The sequence below is a fragment of the Symsagittifera roscoffensis genome, chromosome 8, assembly GCF_963678635.1.
Source record: "Symsagittifera roscoffensis chromosome 8, txSymRosc1.1, whole genome shotgun sequence".
Taxonomy (NCBI): Eukaryota; Metazoa; Xenacoelomorpha; order Acoela; family Convolutidae; genus Symsagittifera; species Symsagittifera roscoffensis.
The window spans coordinates 32,819,090-32,837,007 of record NC_087069.1 but is presented as its reverse complement, the minus strand read 5'-3'; the positions used below and the strand labels follow the sequence as shown (position 1 = coordinate 32,837,007).

At 35.4% G+C, this 17,918-nt stretch overlaps 1 protein-coding gene across 1 annotated transcript in view; it reads left to right on the top strand.

Annotated features, from left to right (window-relative positions):
* The first annotated feature begins 612 nt into the window (after nucleotides 1–612).
* LOC134853558 (uncharacterized) overlaps nucleotides 613–17,918 on the top strand; it is a 31,225-nt gene continuing 13,919 nt past the window's right edge. The window contains exon 1 of the mRNA XM_063869558.1: nucleotides 613–1,944. Coding sequence (XP_063725628.1) covers nucleotides 633–1,944 — 1,312 coding nt within the window. The 5' untranslated portion in view covers nucleotides 613–632. The remainder of the gene's footprint in view (nucleotides 1,945–17,918) is intronic.

Genomic DNA, 17,918 nt, shown 5'->3' with positions numbered 1-17,918 from the left:
CAATAGTTCGGAATCAAGAAGCTCTGCAAAAGACGCAGACCTTCACCTGGGTAGAATTCGAAGTAGAAATAAGTTCAAATTGATTGGTGGAAACTAGTCATGTTTACTGATTCTCTAAACTGTTCTTGAAACCTGGTAAGCCGCTGTCGTTTGATTGTTCAGCTCTTTGATTTAGTCATTTCTGGGTTGGCTTACATCGGCATGCTTCTGTTTTATTATTTGCACTGATGTTTTAGACCTATAGTTCAGTTTGAATTGAGTATCCAATTTATGGCTGTTAGATCACGTATGTGCGTATGGTCTTATAGTACCATAACTTCGTATTAACTCCAGATTTGTTGATTCAGCTGAGTTCTTTGTTTCACCTGTTCTTCTTTGTGTTACACGTTTTACTTTTTACTGGTATTTTTCATGATTCGTAAACAATTTTTGGACGTTTTTAATGCAAATGTGATATTATGATTATACGTCAGAAAAAAAAACTTGTCTTAGGGTAAGTATTCATAGAAATTTATGCCTTAATTCAGAGGCCAAATTTTCAGTTTATTTAAATTCCCTTTATTGTGTCCCTGATAAAATTACAGAAGTTACAAAACTACAGTTTGATTCCATATCGTAAGATTCAAATAAATATGGACGATAAAGCAGAGAATTCGCTTGAAACTCAATTCCCCGACCACGAGAAACAATTGACGTTGATTCCAGGACCTCCGAAGTGCTGCAAGGATGACCACTTTGTGAAGTTAGTCATGGGACACAGATCGTCCATAGAACTGATAAGTAGCTGTGGTCTCCACGGGTTTCTAGTCAGTGGGTTACTAGTCTCCCAACTTTCTAATGAAATTATTTCCCAAAGTACTGATAATTTAACGTCAAGTTTTGGACCCAAAGCTAGACCTGCGAACTCAACTTCTTTATTGGAAATCTCGAAAGAACCCAAAACAATGCAATCGCAGGGTACCCTTGAACCCTTAAAAAGGCCAAGCAGTACTCCAACATCGACCAGAGCTATGACGGAAACTTCTGATCATTTAAAACGTTCCAAAACTGCAGAATACTTAGAAACACATTTAAAGAACTTACATTTTGAAGGAACCTTGGGGTCTTCTGATGATTCAAAACACTTAAAATCCCCAAATCATTCGGAAGCTTTAACTTGTTCAGCTGATCGCCAAAGAGAAGTAGTCCCACCAGAGTTAGACATCAAATGTAGTTTTGGCAGTGTTTTTGTTCACTCGCCTAGCTTGAACAAATTATTTGTGTTCAAAAATGTAGCGGAAAAATTATCCGAAATATCGATAGAATCAGTTTGCGTATCGGCAACTTCTCAAATAAAGATATTGGATAATATTCTCACTTCTATGCAAAATTCGAGTCCAGAATTTTTGGAATTAGACCTGATTTTGTTACCAGAAAAAAGTATCAGTGCGACAAACTTTGCTTTATTTGAGCACAAAATATCTGAAGCCTGTAATGGGCTAAGGTCTTTGAAGTTGAATATTTTCATGATTATTAAACGAAAATCATTGTTGTATGTTCAAGACAAAAATCAAGAGGCATTGTTGTTGTCAGAAATATGCAGCTCTGAAAATTATCCAGCTTCCACGACAGTGTCCGCATTTTTATCCCGAATTTCTAACCAAAAGTCATATTACGCAATGAGTGAAAGAAGTTTCAAAGGTTTTGGTGACCAAGTGTGGAAATTAAACGAAGTGGAAAAATCCTGCCACGCTTTAAATCATTATTTCCCAGAAAAAGAGTCTAAATTACAGACTGTTCCGAGCATCGATTGTCTGAAAGATAATTTACTTTATTGCACGGATGAAAATGGGTCTCTTGTGTTTGGAAAGGGAATTGGAACTGAGAGCTACCTAGGGGAAGTTAAATTATTCCTAGAGAGGTTCTTCAACTATTTGCCCTCTCCAACAGGCATTCTTCTCAAAGGTAAGCGTGGAAGCTGTTAAAACTAGTTGAACTAAACTTCAGTGGAACATCGATCGGAAAATTATTATAAGTTTTTCTAGATGAAAACTATCAGCTTTTTCTTAAAAATTTTTCATAGTCATTGTTGTCATTTTGTTGTTGTTATTGTTTTTTGGCCATTTATCAGCTTGGATATTACTCTCAAGTGACAAAATCTGAACTCAGTTGCAAGTGATCAGCCTCTTGTGATAAAAAGTAAATTTAAAACCAAAAAAAGTCTGGTTTTCTGCCCCTAAATTTTTTGAAGTTCCACAAAAGTAATAAAAAGTAAGTGGGTTTTTACTTTTCCACATTTGCCATTTTATACAATCCCCGATTCGTAAATGATTATCGTAATATTTTTGAGCCATTTATCAAACTTAGTAAAGGGAAAAATGCTTAGCCCAAGGGCTAAATTACTTATACATACGAACATAATGTTTTCATATACTTGAACTTTAATCGATTTTATGCAGATTCTATACAGATTCTGTACAGATTTTATACCTCAAAAAAATCCATTTTTTTCTGGGCTATAAAATTTATTTTTTCCAAACTGTATAAAATCCCTATTTTATCTGTTTTAGTGTCTAATTGGTTTACATACAATTGATTTTTAACTAGTAGAAAATCTGTCTAAAAATTGATTATAATCGATTGCAATCTCATTTTTGCCAATGCGGGTAATTTTTTTTGAAGTTAATCAAAATTTTAAGCTGAAACGCCGCGTTTGAAAAGCGGACATTTTTTGAACTTACTCGTCAGTTGTCCGATGGAACGACAACCAGAACATCATACAGAAGATCATACACAAGTTGAAAATTTTTAGATAGTTTCGAGATTTCACCAAATTGTTGTCGGTCATTATCTGGAGAGCAAATCATAGATATTTGTGTTTTAACTAAGTTTTTAGAGCATTTTGTCGAGGCATTTTTGAAAGAGGCATTTTGAAAGAGATCTCCTATAAAAATTACTCAATTATGATGTCCAGAACTTACCTCCTGTAAAATCTATGCATTCCAGGTAATAAAAATCTGTATTTAAGTATTGTCTTCGGTCTCACTGCTTTTAGATCAGTTGCAAATGAAAATGAGGGCAAAGCATTAGTATTAAATTTGCGATTGTAGAGGAAATAAAAATAAAAAGTGTTTAGGAAACGGTTTTTTTCGAAAAACGTGATTTCTTTTTCAGCATCATTAGAGCCTTATGCTTACACATGGGACAAGCACGAAAACTGCGTGGTCACGAAATTATTTTCTCAAAAAGCAAAAATGGTCAAGTACGCCAATAAGTTGGACCACCCTCAATATCATATACTGAGTGAGCCACCCAATGGCTTAGATCTGAAAATTCACATTTACAATAAGCAGCAAGAAGTCTGCAGCAGGCCAGGAGCAGTATATAAAACAAATTTTGAGTCCTTGTTTATTTCATATTCAGGTGTTTTTGACATGAACACTGGTAAATCCACCAACATACGACACGATGATAGAAATTACTATCAAATGCAAATAAATGAGAACGATCAAATTAGAGTGAAACCTTTGAACTACCCTCTGGGATCAGGTAGTTTTTCATTCCTCCATGATGAACGTAACAATAAGAATTGGGATCCTCTTTGGAGCCATGTAGGTACCGATGAAATTGATTGCGAACTTCATCTGCGTGCAAAGCTAGATTACATAATGTACTTTAATGCTAAACAAATCAGACATTCTGAAATGACATTATTACAGAATCAATGTGAACTCGAAAGAACACAAAATCTAGCAATAATGATGTTAGCTTTACAAAACACCAGGCTTGTAGAATACATGCTAACTGGTAACTGCTCTATGTTCATGGACACCGATGGAGCAGTTGGCTGGCTATATCACTGCCCTAAAAAATTTCACCTCTAAAGTTCTCGAAAAATGCTTTGATCGAATACCGATCTACTATAATGGGCGAACGATGTTTGTCGACCCTATTACCCGCCAAACTTTTTTGCCAACAAAATACACTGTGTTGGTGGCTACAAAAGGGCCTTTCAATTTGATTTAGGTGATAAATTATCTTGGTACCAATCATTGCCGGCTCCAATACCTTTCAAGACTCCTTTAATATTCGCTCCACAAAATAGAGGCCATATTACGGAAATTTCCGTATACGATTCGAGACGCGCAGGCATGTATACCCCAAAACAATTGAAAGCTTTTTGGGATAACATCCTTCATAACACAGCTTCAACATCTATTCTAAAAAAATTACCATAACTGTTGTCTAAAATGGACACATGGATAACACAAATTCCGATGCTTTAACCGCCGCAATGGGTTTAAACCAAACATTTTAACTGGATTCTCTGTTTTCACCCAGATTTTTTATAAATAACTTCATCGGAACATTCGGTTTTGTCGCTTTTTTCTTGGAAAAAATCGGAATTGATTTTGCCTTTTTTATTTTTCTCAAATTCCTGCTAGAAATATTAGTAACGATTATTTCAGCTTTATAAAATAGTAAGCTAACAAATCGTACTATGAGCTTCTGGAAGATAATGTTAAGTGCAACGTATAACCTTTTCGTTCTATCAGTTTTTAGTTCCATTTTATCAAACGAAAACTCCAATCTTGAATCATCAGCTTCAAGAAACTCAAGACAAAAACAAAAACGACAACAAAACCATCATCAACGTATTTCCCAATCAAGCACTGCTTCAATACCCATGGTAGAGCGACCTGATCCGGCAGTACCCTTCGGGCAGCAGATTCACGAAACGAACTTGGTTTTATACCCAGACCTAAAAAACCAAAATGAACAATTAGTACGGAACAATGTAATAGGAACTATATCTAGCCCAACAATCCTTACTCAACCACCAACAACAACACTACAACACCAATCTAAGGCAACAGTTTTCTTTTTCAGACGCCCTCAAGTAAACTGTGCATCCCTATAGATTAAATGCTAGTCGATATTTTAGACAGACAAGTTCTTTTACTAATTCGTTTTCCCAAACTTACAAATGAACTGTTTACACGAATAGCAGCTCTTGACTTACCTCATTTAGGAACCAATACTTTTATACGTCTTATGCTAATTATTTATCCAGGAAAGGTAATTCATGAAGCTGTCGAATCCAAAATATAAATATATTTGTCCTTTTATTCAAAATAAAACGAATCGTGTATTGGAAAAATAACACCAGAAGGAGTTCATTTTTGTGTGTAAAATACCGCGATACAGAGAATTTACTTGGACACAAACATTTAAATGTTGGTAGGAATTTTGGATCGAGACGTTCGTTTTTTAATTCAACTACCAGGTTACGCAAACAAACTACCAGCACTAATAGCATCAGCAAGATTACCAAAAACCTTACCGAATGATTGCATTCACCTTATAATAATAACTTATCCGGAAGAAACTGTTCAAAAAATTGAAACTGACTCTTCGAAAAAAAATATCATTATACTTGTTCTCTGCTAGAGGGAAACAGCTCAGCAGTTGTCATTACCGATTTTGAAGGAAATCACTTCTATATATAAGTCTTAAGCCATTAAAAATAAAATTGAATTGATTCATTCCAAATATGAATTTTGGATAAAAATAGATGTTTCTTGACAAACTAAATCAAAATTTCTGCTTAGTCATATCCTGCTCTCATTTCCCACAGCAGTTTTATTCCCGAGTAACAGCAGCAATTTTACCATCTGTCGCAATTGATAACGATTTACACTTAATTATCACTGACCTTCACCATAATCAAATTAACGATGTTATCGTAAAGGCAACCAATCCTAACTACAGAGATACTCTTCACATCATAAAGTATAAAAGCTCAGCCATATTCGAAACTGCTTGTGACGAAATTATTTTTGCGAGTAAATTAATTGAACATAAGACTCATGCTTTTAAACAAAACACTTGTCACGTACTCCTTTACCAAATGGAAAAATCTATCGAATCTTGTAACGGTTCATATTGTCCAAAACTAATAATATACTTCGATTATTGTAATACGTGGGAAGACGGAACAATTGAAGTCTTCCACAATTCGCCATTTTGGAATTTTTTCCTAGTTTTGTCGAATACTTGCTTAAGTCATTTGCCAAAAAAATCATCGATTTTCATTCAAATGGTCTCACTAAGCTCTCGTAACCTGTTTATCCGGTTACCAAACCTACGTTACTCACTCATTGGAGTAGAAAACACTCTGAAAATTTTTATTTGCTACATGTGAGTAAGGTTAACACCAGTATATCAACTACAATCATAGTTCCGGGAAATCACCCTAACTTCTTTGAACTAAGTCATTTAAACAAAAACAGAAATTTTTCTAAACCCATCTATTTTTTCTAATTAGAAAAAAATGATATTTAATATCAACGACCAACCAGTTTCAGTTACTCTTATGAAGGAAACCTTTGAATTACAAACAAATTTACCAGTTTATATGATAGTTAATGTTCGATACATCGAAATGGTTACTTCGAGGAACTGAGTATTTATCCCACTTCCCGATATTGACCATTCTTTCTTTTTGTATCTGATCACCCAGAGTCCTGTCCTACAAATATTGAATGCAAAAATTGTACCTTACAATAGATTAACAATCTCTTACAAGGAACCTTTGTGCGAATTAAAGGGTTCCAACGCTCTTTCATTCTAGCAGAAACTTTCAAAATAATCCCAATCTTTATAGTTCATTTCGAAACATTATATAATGGCGAGTTACACAGTACCATTTTTAAACCAAGCAATAAATACTGGCATCTAAAACTATGTCTTGCAAATAGCCTAGCATTTCCCATCCCCTGCGACCTAGACGAGATTGAATAAGCAGGAAGAATGACAACCGAATGTCCCATATGTTTGGAAGTTTTTGATCAAATGAAAAAACTACCTAAAAACCTACTTCCACAGCCTCCACTTTTAGTTTGGGTTAATTGTTATAATATAATCAAGCTAAGAGCAAGTAGAACTCTCGCAAAAATTCCTTGCCCCATTTGCAGGCAGATTATTCATGTAATTAAAATGACAGAATATGATGTCTGTAATATCTGCAACCAATTAGTGTTATCGAGAAATAAACGGAAGGGTGAACATATGATAGTTAGACACCCTTATGTTACTGTATGCAATAAATGCGTTGATAAAAACAAAAACATCTACCCTATCTGTTTTTCCTAAATTGCTTTTGATGAGTTTTGGGCGTGAACTCCTTTAATTCAATGGCAAACGAAAAGACCAAACAATTATGCTGTTTGTTTAGAAAGTTACAAAATTTTCTGCTTGGTAATGGATATTGATTTTGTCCTTGATTACAATCTCCTCGTCCAGGTGTACGGATACCAAGCTTATACGAACCATATTTGTATCAATCCCGATCAAAAACAGTTGAATAATTTTTGCAAACGATTTGGTCCTGGCTTAGACGACGAAGAAAAATTTACGGTCGAAAGCAGTGGTAGATTTTATAATAAAATCAAAAAAGCGTTCGTCAGTAATGAAGATGTTATCAACCTCAATTTTCGAACCTCTAAACGCCTTCTGCATTAATCGCCGAATGCCCGATTTGCTTCTTGAAAATCCAAATTCTTGAAACAACACAATAACCAGCCACACCATTCACCACACTTCATTTGCTTAGCTCATTTTTCAGAAGATGGACAATTTTTATGCTCCATTTGCCAAGCCAAAATTATACCCGATCTTTTTCCCGTTATACCAACTTATTGTTTATGCGAAAGTATGGTTGAAAGTACAAATTGGGGAAATACACGGACCCACAGTATGGCAAGCTATCGACATCTTACCAATTGCCATCAAGGTATCACAATTTGTACAAGATGCCTCCCTAGTACTGCAAAATTATGTCCTTTATGTCACATCCCTTATGATTTTTCCGACTCCTGGAATTATTTCTTTACCCCAAAAGATGACTATATACGATTCCTCTACACTCATTCGGTAAGGCATCAAGTCTTCAATAATCTACTCACAATTTGTATTTATCTTTTTAAATAACAAAAAACGCAAAAATCTCTTTTTATTTATGCTGTAATATATACTGTTTAACCCCCCCCCCCGGTTTTTTTTAGTCTTTTTTACCTATAATAAGGGACCCCATGGTATGCCTGTTGATGACCCCAGGTGGACATACATTTAAGATTAGGGGTTAGTTAGGGCCAAATTTGCATTTTTGCTTCAAATACTTAAGTTTAAAATCTGAGTTTAACTCAGTGTGGTTAATAAACACAATGGTTGTCTTTCTTCAATTGATTTCCATGGTGGGTTTGTGTGAAACCACAAAAATTGTTTCCCCCTTTTATATACAAAATTTTACACTTTTTTATTGTCCTTCGTCATTCAATTTTGATAATAAGCCTTAGAGTTCGAATATATTTTATTTTTAATCTGATGTTTAGCATAATGTATTATGACCCAATTACGAATTGGAACTGTCAAAATGCTGACCCCGCACCCGATTATTTCAAGAGGAAATTGCCTCTCCGAAAGGAGCAACTGAAATCCGTAGTAAACTCCTTGTCAATTGACGACGGGTTAAACAAGAACACCAGATTTTCCCCAATCTAAATTAAAGACTGGAATTCCAAAAACCAGAGAAGGAAAAATTGTATACTGAAAACCCTCGATTTATAACCAGTTTAAAGTATTCAATGTAACAGAACTACAACCGATGGAAATTGCCATCCTTTATAGAAGTCGTCATCTCGACGACAATGGAAAAGGCGATGATGCCGTTTGAATTTATAGCCCAGCAAGAAGTTGTAACAAAGGAGGAAACCAACATCTGGAAACTAAAGAAAAGAGTAGGGCAAGGCTACATTTTGAAAGCAGGGGAAACTCTGATTAACATCCCATTTGAGGGAATAACTGCTTTCCCAAACCATCTAAAACGAAAGCAAAATGAGCAAGACAAAATCAAAGAACTTACAGATGAGATGAGCAGGCTGAGAATTAGGAATAAAACAAAAAAAAAGAAGATGGCAAATTACAGCAGAAACTCGAGGCTTCACAGAGAAAGATAGAGGTCCTCAGAGCGTACAATGTGAAGCTAGAAGCTGGAAAAAGCTCTAGATAGAATTTCTCAATCAAAAACCATATTTAAATTGAGTCCATGAATTTAACTTGTCTGCATAACTATTTCATTTGATTTTATTTTTAATGTTATAATTAAAATATTTAATCATTAAAGCGTTTAAATTTTCCCCCATGGTTACTGTAAGAATCGAACAGTTTATTTTTCTAAAAAAAGGTTGAAATGTAGTACTGGAACTAATTTTCGGATAAAAGACCATTGTGCTAATTGATTATTTAACGACCCAATTCTAAACTGGAGCTTGCCATTTAAATTAAAGCCTCTTTTCACTAAATCAGACATTGACTGATTGAATAATATAATAACCCTGTGCTTTGTTTTTATCCAGCTAACTACTTCATACCTTTACTAACTATAAGTTACTTCATACCTTTACTACTATAGTTAATGTTCGATACATCGAAATGGGTACTTTGAGGAACTGAGTAGTTATCCCACTTCGCGATATTGACCATTCTTTTTTTTTGTATCTGGTCACTCGGAGTCCTGTCCTAGAAATATTGAATGCAAAAATTGTACCTTACACTAGATTGACATTCTTTTACAAGGAACCTTTGTGCGAATTAAAGGGTTCCAACGCTCTTTCATTCTAGCAGAAACTTTCAAAACAATCCCAATCTTTATAGTTCATTTCGAAACATTATATAATGGCGAACTACACAGCACCATCTTTAAACCAAGCAATAAATACTGGCTTCTAATACTATGTCTTGCAAATAGCCTAGCATTTCCCATCCCTTGCGATCTAGACTAAATTGAATAAGCAGGGAGAATTACAACCGAATGTCCCATATGTTTGGAAGTTTGTGATCAAATGAAAAAACTACATAAAAACTTATTTCCACAGCCACCACTTTTAGTTTGCGTTAATTGTTATAATACGCTCAAGCTAAGAGAAAGTTACAAATTTTTCTGCTTGGTAATGGACATTGATTTTGTCCTTGATTACAATCTCCTCGTCCAGGTGTACGGATACCAAGCTCTTACGAACCATATTTATATCCATCCCGATCAACAACAATTGGATAATTTTTGCAAACGATTTGGTCCGGGCTTAGTCGACGAAGAAAAATTTACGGTCAAAAGCAGTGGTAGATTTTATAATATTATCAAAAAAAAAATGCGTTCGTCAGTAATGAAGATGTTATCAACCTCAACTTTCAAACCTCTAATCGCCTTATGCAATAATCTTTCCTCAAACAAAGATGATTGAGATAACTCTACCAGATTTTATACGTAACATTTCCCAAATTTGTTATTTTTCCAAAATTGTCTTTGTGTTTCTCAGCCCCATTTACAGTACTTTCAAAAAATCCTTACACAACCCACTCTTGAATGCCCGATTTGCTTCTCGGAAATTCAAATTTCATAAACAACACAATAACTAGCCACACCATCCACCACACTTCATTTGCTGGACTATCATGAGCAAGTTGTAGCTCATTTTTCAGAAGATGGACAACTTTTATGCCCAATTTGCCAAGCAAAAATTATACCCAATCGTTTTCCCATTATACCATTTTGTTGTGTATTCGAAAGTATGGTTAAAAGTACAAATTGGAGAAATACACGGACCCACAGTATGGCAAGCTATCGACACTTTACCAATTTCCGTCAAGGTATCACAATTTGTACAAGATGCCTCCCTAGTACTGCAAAATTTACCCTTTATGTCACATCCCTTATGATTTTTTCGACTCCTGGAATTAATTCTTTACCCCAGAAAGATGGCTATATACGATTCCTTTACACTCCTCCATTTGGTAAGGCACCAGGACTTCAATAATCCACTCACAATTTGTATATTTCTTTTTAAAAAACAATAAACGCAAAAATCTCTTTTTGTTTATGCTGTATTATATACTGTTTACCCCCCCCCCCCGGTTTTTTCTGATCCCTCTTACCTAGAAATGGGGACCCCATGGTATGCCTGTTGATGACCCCAGGTGGACATACATTTAAGATTAGGGGTTAATTAAGGCCCAATTTTCCATTTTTGCTTTAACTACTTAAGTTCGAAATCTGAGCTTAACTCAGGGTGGTAAATAATTACAATGATCGTCTTTCTTCATTTGCTTTCCATGGTGGATTTGTGTGAAACCACAACATTTTACTTTCCCCCTTGTATATATAAAATTTTACACTTTTTTAATTGTCCTTCGCCATTAAAATTTGATAATAAGCCTTAGAATTCGAATATATTTCTTTTTTATACTGATGTTTAGCATAATGTAATATGACCCAATTATGAATTGGAACTGTCAAAATGCTGGCCCCGCACCCAATCATTTCAAGAGGAAATTGCCTCTCCGAAAGGAGCAACTGAAATATGTAGTAAAGTCCTTGTCGACTTGTTAATTGATGACGGGTTAAACAAGAGCCCCAGAATTTCCCCAATCTAAATCAAAGACTGGAACTCCAGAAAAGCAGAGAAGTAAAATTGGGTACTGAAAACCCTCGATTTATAACCAGTTTAGAGTATTCAATAAAACAGAACTAAAACTGATGTAAACTGCCATCCTTTATAGAAGTCGTCAACTCGACGACAATGGAAAAGGCGATGATGCCGGTTGAGTTTCTAGCCCAGCAAGAAACTATAATAAAGGAGGAAACCAACTTCTGGAAACTAAAGAACAGAGTGGGGCAAGGCTACATTTTGAAAGCAGGGGGAAGTCAGATTACCATCCCATTTGAGGGAAAAACTGCTTTCCCAAATCATCTAAAACGAAAGCAAAATGAGCGAGACAAAATCAAAGAACTTACAGATGGGATGAGCAGGCTAAGAATTAGGAATAAAACAAAGGAAAAGAAGATGGCAAATGACAGCAGAAACTCAAGGCTTCACAGAGGAAGATAGAGGTCCTCAGAGCGTACAATGTGGAGCTAGAAGCTGGAAAAAAGCTCTAGATGAAATCTCTCAATCAAAAACCATATTTAAATTGAGTCCATTAATTTAACTTGTCTGCATAACTATTTCATTTGATGTTCTTTTTAATGTTATAACTGAAATATTTAATCAATAAAGTGTTAAAATGTTCACCATGGTAACTGTAAGAACCGAACAGTTTAATTTTCTAACAGAAAAGTATGAGTTGTAGTACTGGAAATACTACTCGGACAAAAGATCATTGTACTAATTGTTTATTTAACGACCTAATTCTAAAATGGAGCGTGCCATTTAAACTAAAGCCTCCTTTCACTAAATCAGACATTGACTGATTAAATATTTTAATAAATCTGTGCTTTGTTTTTATCCGGCTAATTACTTCATACCTTTGTTAACTATTGTTTCTAGTTATAACGTTTGTCAAGAAAACTTGACAATCTAAGATGAGCTTTATAACTTAGGATAAATACTAAGCATTCAACCAGCAGTGATTGCTCAGTAAAGTATTATTTTTGAGCCATTTATCAAACTTACCAAAGGGAAAAATGCTTAGCCCAAGGGCTAAATTATTTATACATACGAATATACTTTTTTTTTCATATACTTTAATCGATTTTATACAGATTCTATACAGATTCTGTACAGATTTTATACCTCAAAAATTACATTTTCTAGGCTATAAAACTTATTTTTCCGAGCTGTATAAAATCCCTATTTTATCCATTTTAGTGTCTAATTGGTTTACATACAATCGATCTGTAACTAGTAGAAAATCTGTCTAAAAATCTATTATAATCGATTGCAATCTCATGTTTGCAATTGCGGGTAATTTTTTAGATGTTAATCAAGATTTTAAGCTGAAACGCCGCGTTTAAAATGCAGACATCTTTTGAACTTACTCGTCAGTTTTCCGATGGAACAACAACCAGATCATCATACAGAAGATCATACACACGATGAAAATTGTTAGATAGTTTCGAGATTTCACAAATTGTTGTCGGTCATTATCTGGAGAGCATATAATAGATATTTGTCTATTAACTTAGCTTTTAGAGCATTTTGACGAGGCATTTTTGAAAGAGCCATTTCGAAAGAGATCTCCCATTAAAATTACTCAATTACGATGTCCAGAACTTACCTCCTGTAAAATCTATGCAATCCAGGTAATAAAATTCTGTATTTATAAATTGTCTTTGCTCTCACTGCTTTTAGATCAGTTGCAAATAAAATTTAGGGCAAAACATTTGTATTAAAATTGCGGTTGTAAAAGAAGTAGAAATAAAAAGTGTTCAGGAAACGTTTTTTTTTCTTTCAAAAAACGTGATTTTTTTTTCAATTCGTGGTAAAAGATAGAAAGAAAGCAAAAGCGAGAGGGAGAGAGAGAAAGATGATTTGAGAGTTTGAAGAGATTAGAGAGAGAGAGATCGAGAGAGAGAGATAGAGAGAGAGAGAGAGAGAGAGAAAGAAAAAAAGTGATACGAATCATAGAATAGAGGAGAGAGAGAAAAGAGAAAGAAAATAAATTGATATGAGAGACTGAAGAAAGGAGATAGATAGATAGATAGAGGGAGAGAGAGAGAGAGAGAGAGAGAGAGAGAGATAGAGAGAGAATGAGAGAGCGTGCGAGAGCGAGAAGAAAGATGGAGAGAGAAAACAAAGCGATATAAGAGAAAAAAAGAAAGGAAAGTCATTGAGAGGGAGATGGAGAGAGAGAGAAAATAAAACGAAATAGGAGATAGATGAACGGGAGAGAGATCGAGATGGAGTGAGTAGAAAAGAAAAAAACTATGTGATATGAGAGATAAAAAGATAAAAAGAGGAGAGAAAGAGAGAGAGAGAGAGAGAGAGAGAGAGAATGAGAGAGAGAAAGAGAGAGAGAGAGAGAAAATAAAATGAAATGAGAGATAGAAGAAATGTGAGAGAGAGAGAGAGATGGAAATGGAGAGAGAGAAAAAACGCAAATCATTTGAGTGATTAAAAAGGGGAGGGAAGGAGAGAGAGAGAGAGGGAGAGAGAGTGAGACAGAGTGAAAGAGAGTGAGAGATGAAAAGAGAAAGAGAGAGAGAAAAAAAAATTATATGAGAGATAGAAGAGAGAAGAGAGAGAGAGAGAGAGAGAGAGAGGGGGAGAGAGAAAATGTAATGATATGAGAGATAGAAGAAAACACACACACATTAAGAGAGAGAGAGAGAGAGAGAGAGAGTGAAGAGAGTGAGAGAAAAAAAGATATGAGAGATAAAAAGGGTATAGAAAGAGAGAGACAAAAATGGAAATCTTAAAACGATATGAGAGATAGTGGAAAAGAGATAGAGAGAAAAAATAGGTGATAAGAGAGATAAAAAGGCGAGACAAGGGGAGAGAGAGAATTTTTTATATGATAGATGAAAGACGGGAGTCAAAGAGAGAGAGAGAGAGAGAGAGAGAGAGAGAGAGGGAGAGAGAGAGAGAGAAAGAGAGAAAGAGAAAGAGAAAGAAAGAGAGAGAGAGAAAAAGAGAGATCGAGAGATATAGAGGGAGCGAGAGAAAGAGAGAGAGAGAAAAAGAGAGATCGAGAAATGTAGAGAGAGAGAGAGAGAGACATAATTAATTGATATGAGAGATAGAGGAGAGAAGAGAGAGAAAGAGAGAGAGAGAGAGGGAAAATTATAAATGATAAGAGAGGAGAGAGAGAGAGAAACGGAGAGACATAACAAACTGATATGAGAGATAGAGGAGAGAAGAGAGAGAAAGAGAGAGAGAGAGCATAGTATTGACATGAGAGATTGAAGAAAAAGAGAGAGAGAGAAACAAAACAAACTGATATGAGAAATAGAGGAGAGAAGAGAGAGAAAGAGATAGAGAAAAAAGTAATGACATGAGAAATAGAAGAAGCAGAGAGAGAAAGAGAGAGAGAGAAAGTGAGAGAGAGAAATTAAAAAAAGATATGAGAGGAGAGAGAGAGAGAGGGAGAGACATAACAAACTGATATGAGAGATAGAGGAGAGAACAGAGAGAAAGAGAGGAGATAGAGAGTGAAAAGAATTGACTTGAGAGATAGAAGAAAGAGAGAGAGAGAGAGAGAATGAGAGAGAGAGAAAGAGAGAGAGAAAGAGAGAGTGCCAGAGTTGAAGAGAGAGAGAGAGAGAGAGAAAATAAAATGAAATGAGAGATAGAAGAAATGAGTGAGAAAGAGAGATATGATAGGGGAGAGAAGGAGAGAGAGAAATTAAAAAAGGTATGAGAGATAGATGAGAGGAGAGAAAGAGGGAGACAAAAAAGTATTGATATGAGAGATAGAAGAAAACACACACACACACACTCAGAGAGAGAGAGAGAGAGAGAGAAAGATGAAGTGAGTGAGAAAAAAAGGATATGAGATATAAGAAGGGGATGGAAAGAGAGAGATGGAAAGAGACAAAATAACCTGATATGAGAGATAGAAGAAAGGAGAGAGAGAGAGACAGAGAAAAAGAGAGGGAAAAATTGAAAGATAAGAGAGATGAAAAGACAAGAGAAAGAGAGAAAGAGAATGAATTTTTTTTGATAGATAAAAAAAGGAATCAAAGAGAGAGAGAGAGAGAGAGAAAACAAACTGATATGAGAGATAGAGGAGAGGAGAAAGAGAGAGCGAGAGAGAGAGAGAGAGAGAGAAATTAAAAAACATTATGAGAGGAGAGAGAGAGGGAGAGACATAACAAATTGATATGAGTGATAGAGGAAAAAAGAGAGGGAAAGAGAGTTAGTGAGACGGAAAAAAGTAATGACATGAGAGATAGAAGAAAAAAAGAGAGAGAACGAGAGAGAGCGCATGAGATGAAGAGAGAGAGAGAGAGAAAATAAAATGCAATGAGAGATAGAAGAAATGGGTGACCGAGAGATGGAAAAGGAGAGAGAAAAAATTAAGTAATATTAGTGATAAAAATTGGGAGATAAAGAGAGAAAGAAATTAAAAAAAGATATGAAAGATAAATGAAAGGAGAGAGAGAGACGGAGACAAAAAAATTAATGATATGAAACATAGACGAAATGCACACACACTCAGTGAGAGAGAGAGAGATATATAAGGAGAGATGAAGAGAATGAGAGAAAAAAAAGATATGAGAGATAAAAAAAGGGGATAGAAAGAGAAGGGTAGAAAGAGAAGGATAGAAAGAGAAATTAAAAAATGACTTGAGAGATAGAAGAAAGGAGAGAAAGAGAGAAAAATAAAAGATAAGAGAGACAAAAGACGAAAGAAAAGGAGAGAGAAAAAAAAATGTTTTATGACGAAACAAAAGAGGGGAGTCAAAGAGAAAGAGAGAGAGAGAGAGGGAGAAACATAATAAATTGATATGAGAGATGAAATAGAGGAGAGAAGAGAGAAAAAAGAGTGAAAAAAAGGAATGTCGTGAGAGATAAAAAATCAGAGAGACACACACACACACACAGAGAAAAAGTGAGAGAGAGAGGCAGAGTGAAAGAGAGAGCAGGAGATGAAAAAGAGAAGGAGAGAGAAATATAAAATGATAAAAGAGATAGAGGAGAGCAGAGAGGGAAAGGGAGAGAAAAAGTAATGATATGAAAGATAGAAGAAAACACACACACACACTCAGAGAAGAGAGAGAGAGAGAGAGAGAGAGAGAGAGAGAGAAAGAAAGAGAGAGAACGAAAGTGAGAGAGAGAGAGATGAAGAGAGTGAGAAAAAAAACGTTATGAGAGATAAAAAGGGGATACAAAGAGAGAGAGAGAGAGAGAGAGAGAGAGAAAGGTAGAAAGAGAAATAATAAAATGATATGAGAGATAGAAGAAAGGAGAGAGAGATAGAGAGAAAGAGAGAGAAAAAAAGTGATGAGAGAGATAAAAGGACGAAGAAACGGAGAGGGAGAATTGTTGTTTTTTATATGTTAGATAAAAGAGGGAAGTCAAAGAGAGAGAGAGAGAGAGAGAGAGGAGAGAAAGAGAGACCGAGATTTAAAGGGTAGAAGAGAGGGAAAGAGAGAGAAAAAATGTAATGACATGAGAGATAGAAGAAAGTAGAGAGACACACACAGAGAGAAAAAGAGAGAAGGGTAGAGAGAGAGAGAGCGCGAGAGCGAGAAAAGAGACAGAGAGGAGAAAAACAAGAGAGAGAAGAGAAGGAGAGAGAGAGAGAGAGAGAGGGAGATGGAGAGAGAGAGAAATAGGTGATATGAGAGATAAAAGAAGGATAGAAAGAGAGAGAGGGAGAGAGAGAGAGAGAGAGAACTAGAGGAGAGCCAGTTAGAGCTGAAGAGAGAGAGAGAGAGAGAGAGAGAGATAAGAGAGATAAAAAGACGAAAGGAAGGAGAGAGAGATTTTTTTCTCAGAGATGTCGATCGAGAGAAAGAGAGAGAGAGAGAGAGAGAGAGAGAGAAAAAGAGAGAAAGAGAGACATAATAAAATGATATGAGAGATGAAGGAGAGGAGAGAGAGAAAGAGAGAGCGCGAGAGGAGAAAAAAATGTAATGACATGAGAAATAGAAGAAGCAGAGAGAGAAAGAGAGAGAGATAAATTAAAATATGATATGAGAGGAGAGAGAAAGGGAGAGACAGATTAAATTGATATGAGAGATAAAGGAGAAAAGAGAGATAAAGAGAGAGAGAGAGAGAGAGAGAGAGAGAAATTAAAAAACGATATCAAAGGAGAGAGAGAGGGAGAGACATAACAAATTGATATGAGAGATAGAGGAGAGAAGAGAGGAGAAAGAGAGTTAGTGAGAGGGAAAAAAAGTAATGACATGAGAGATAGAAGAAAGAGAGAGAGAGAGAGAGAGAGAGAGAGAGAGAGAATGAGAGAGAGAGAGAGCCAGAGATGAAGAGAGAGAGAGAGAGAGAGAGAGAGAGAGAGAAAGAAAATAAAATGCAATGAGAGATAGAAGAAATGAGTGACCGAGGGGATGGAAAAGGAAGAGAGAAAAAAGTAAATCATTTGAGTGATTAAAAAAGGTGAGGAAGGATAGAGAGAGAGAGAGAGATACAGAGTGAAAG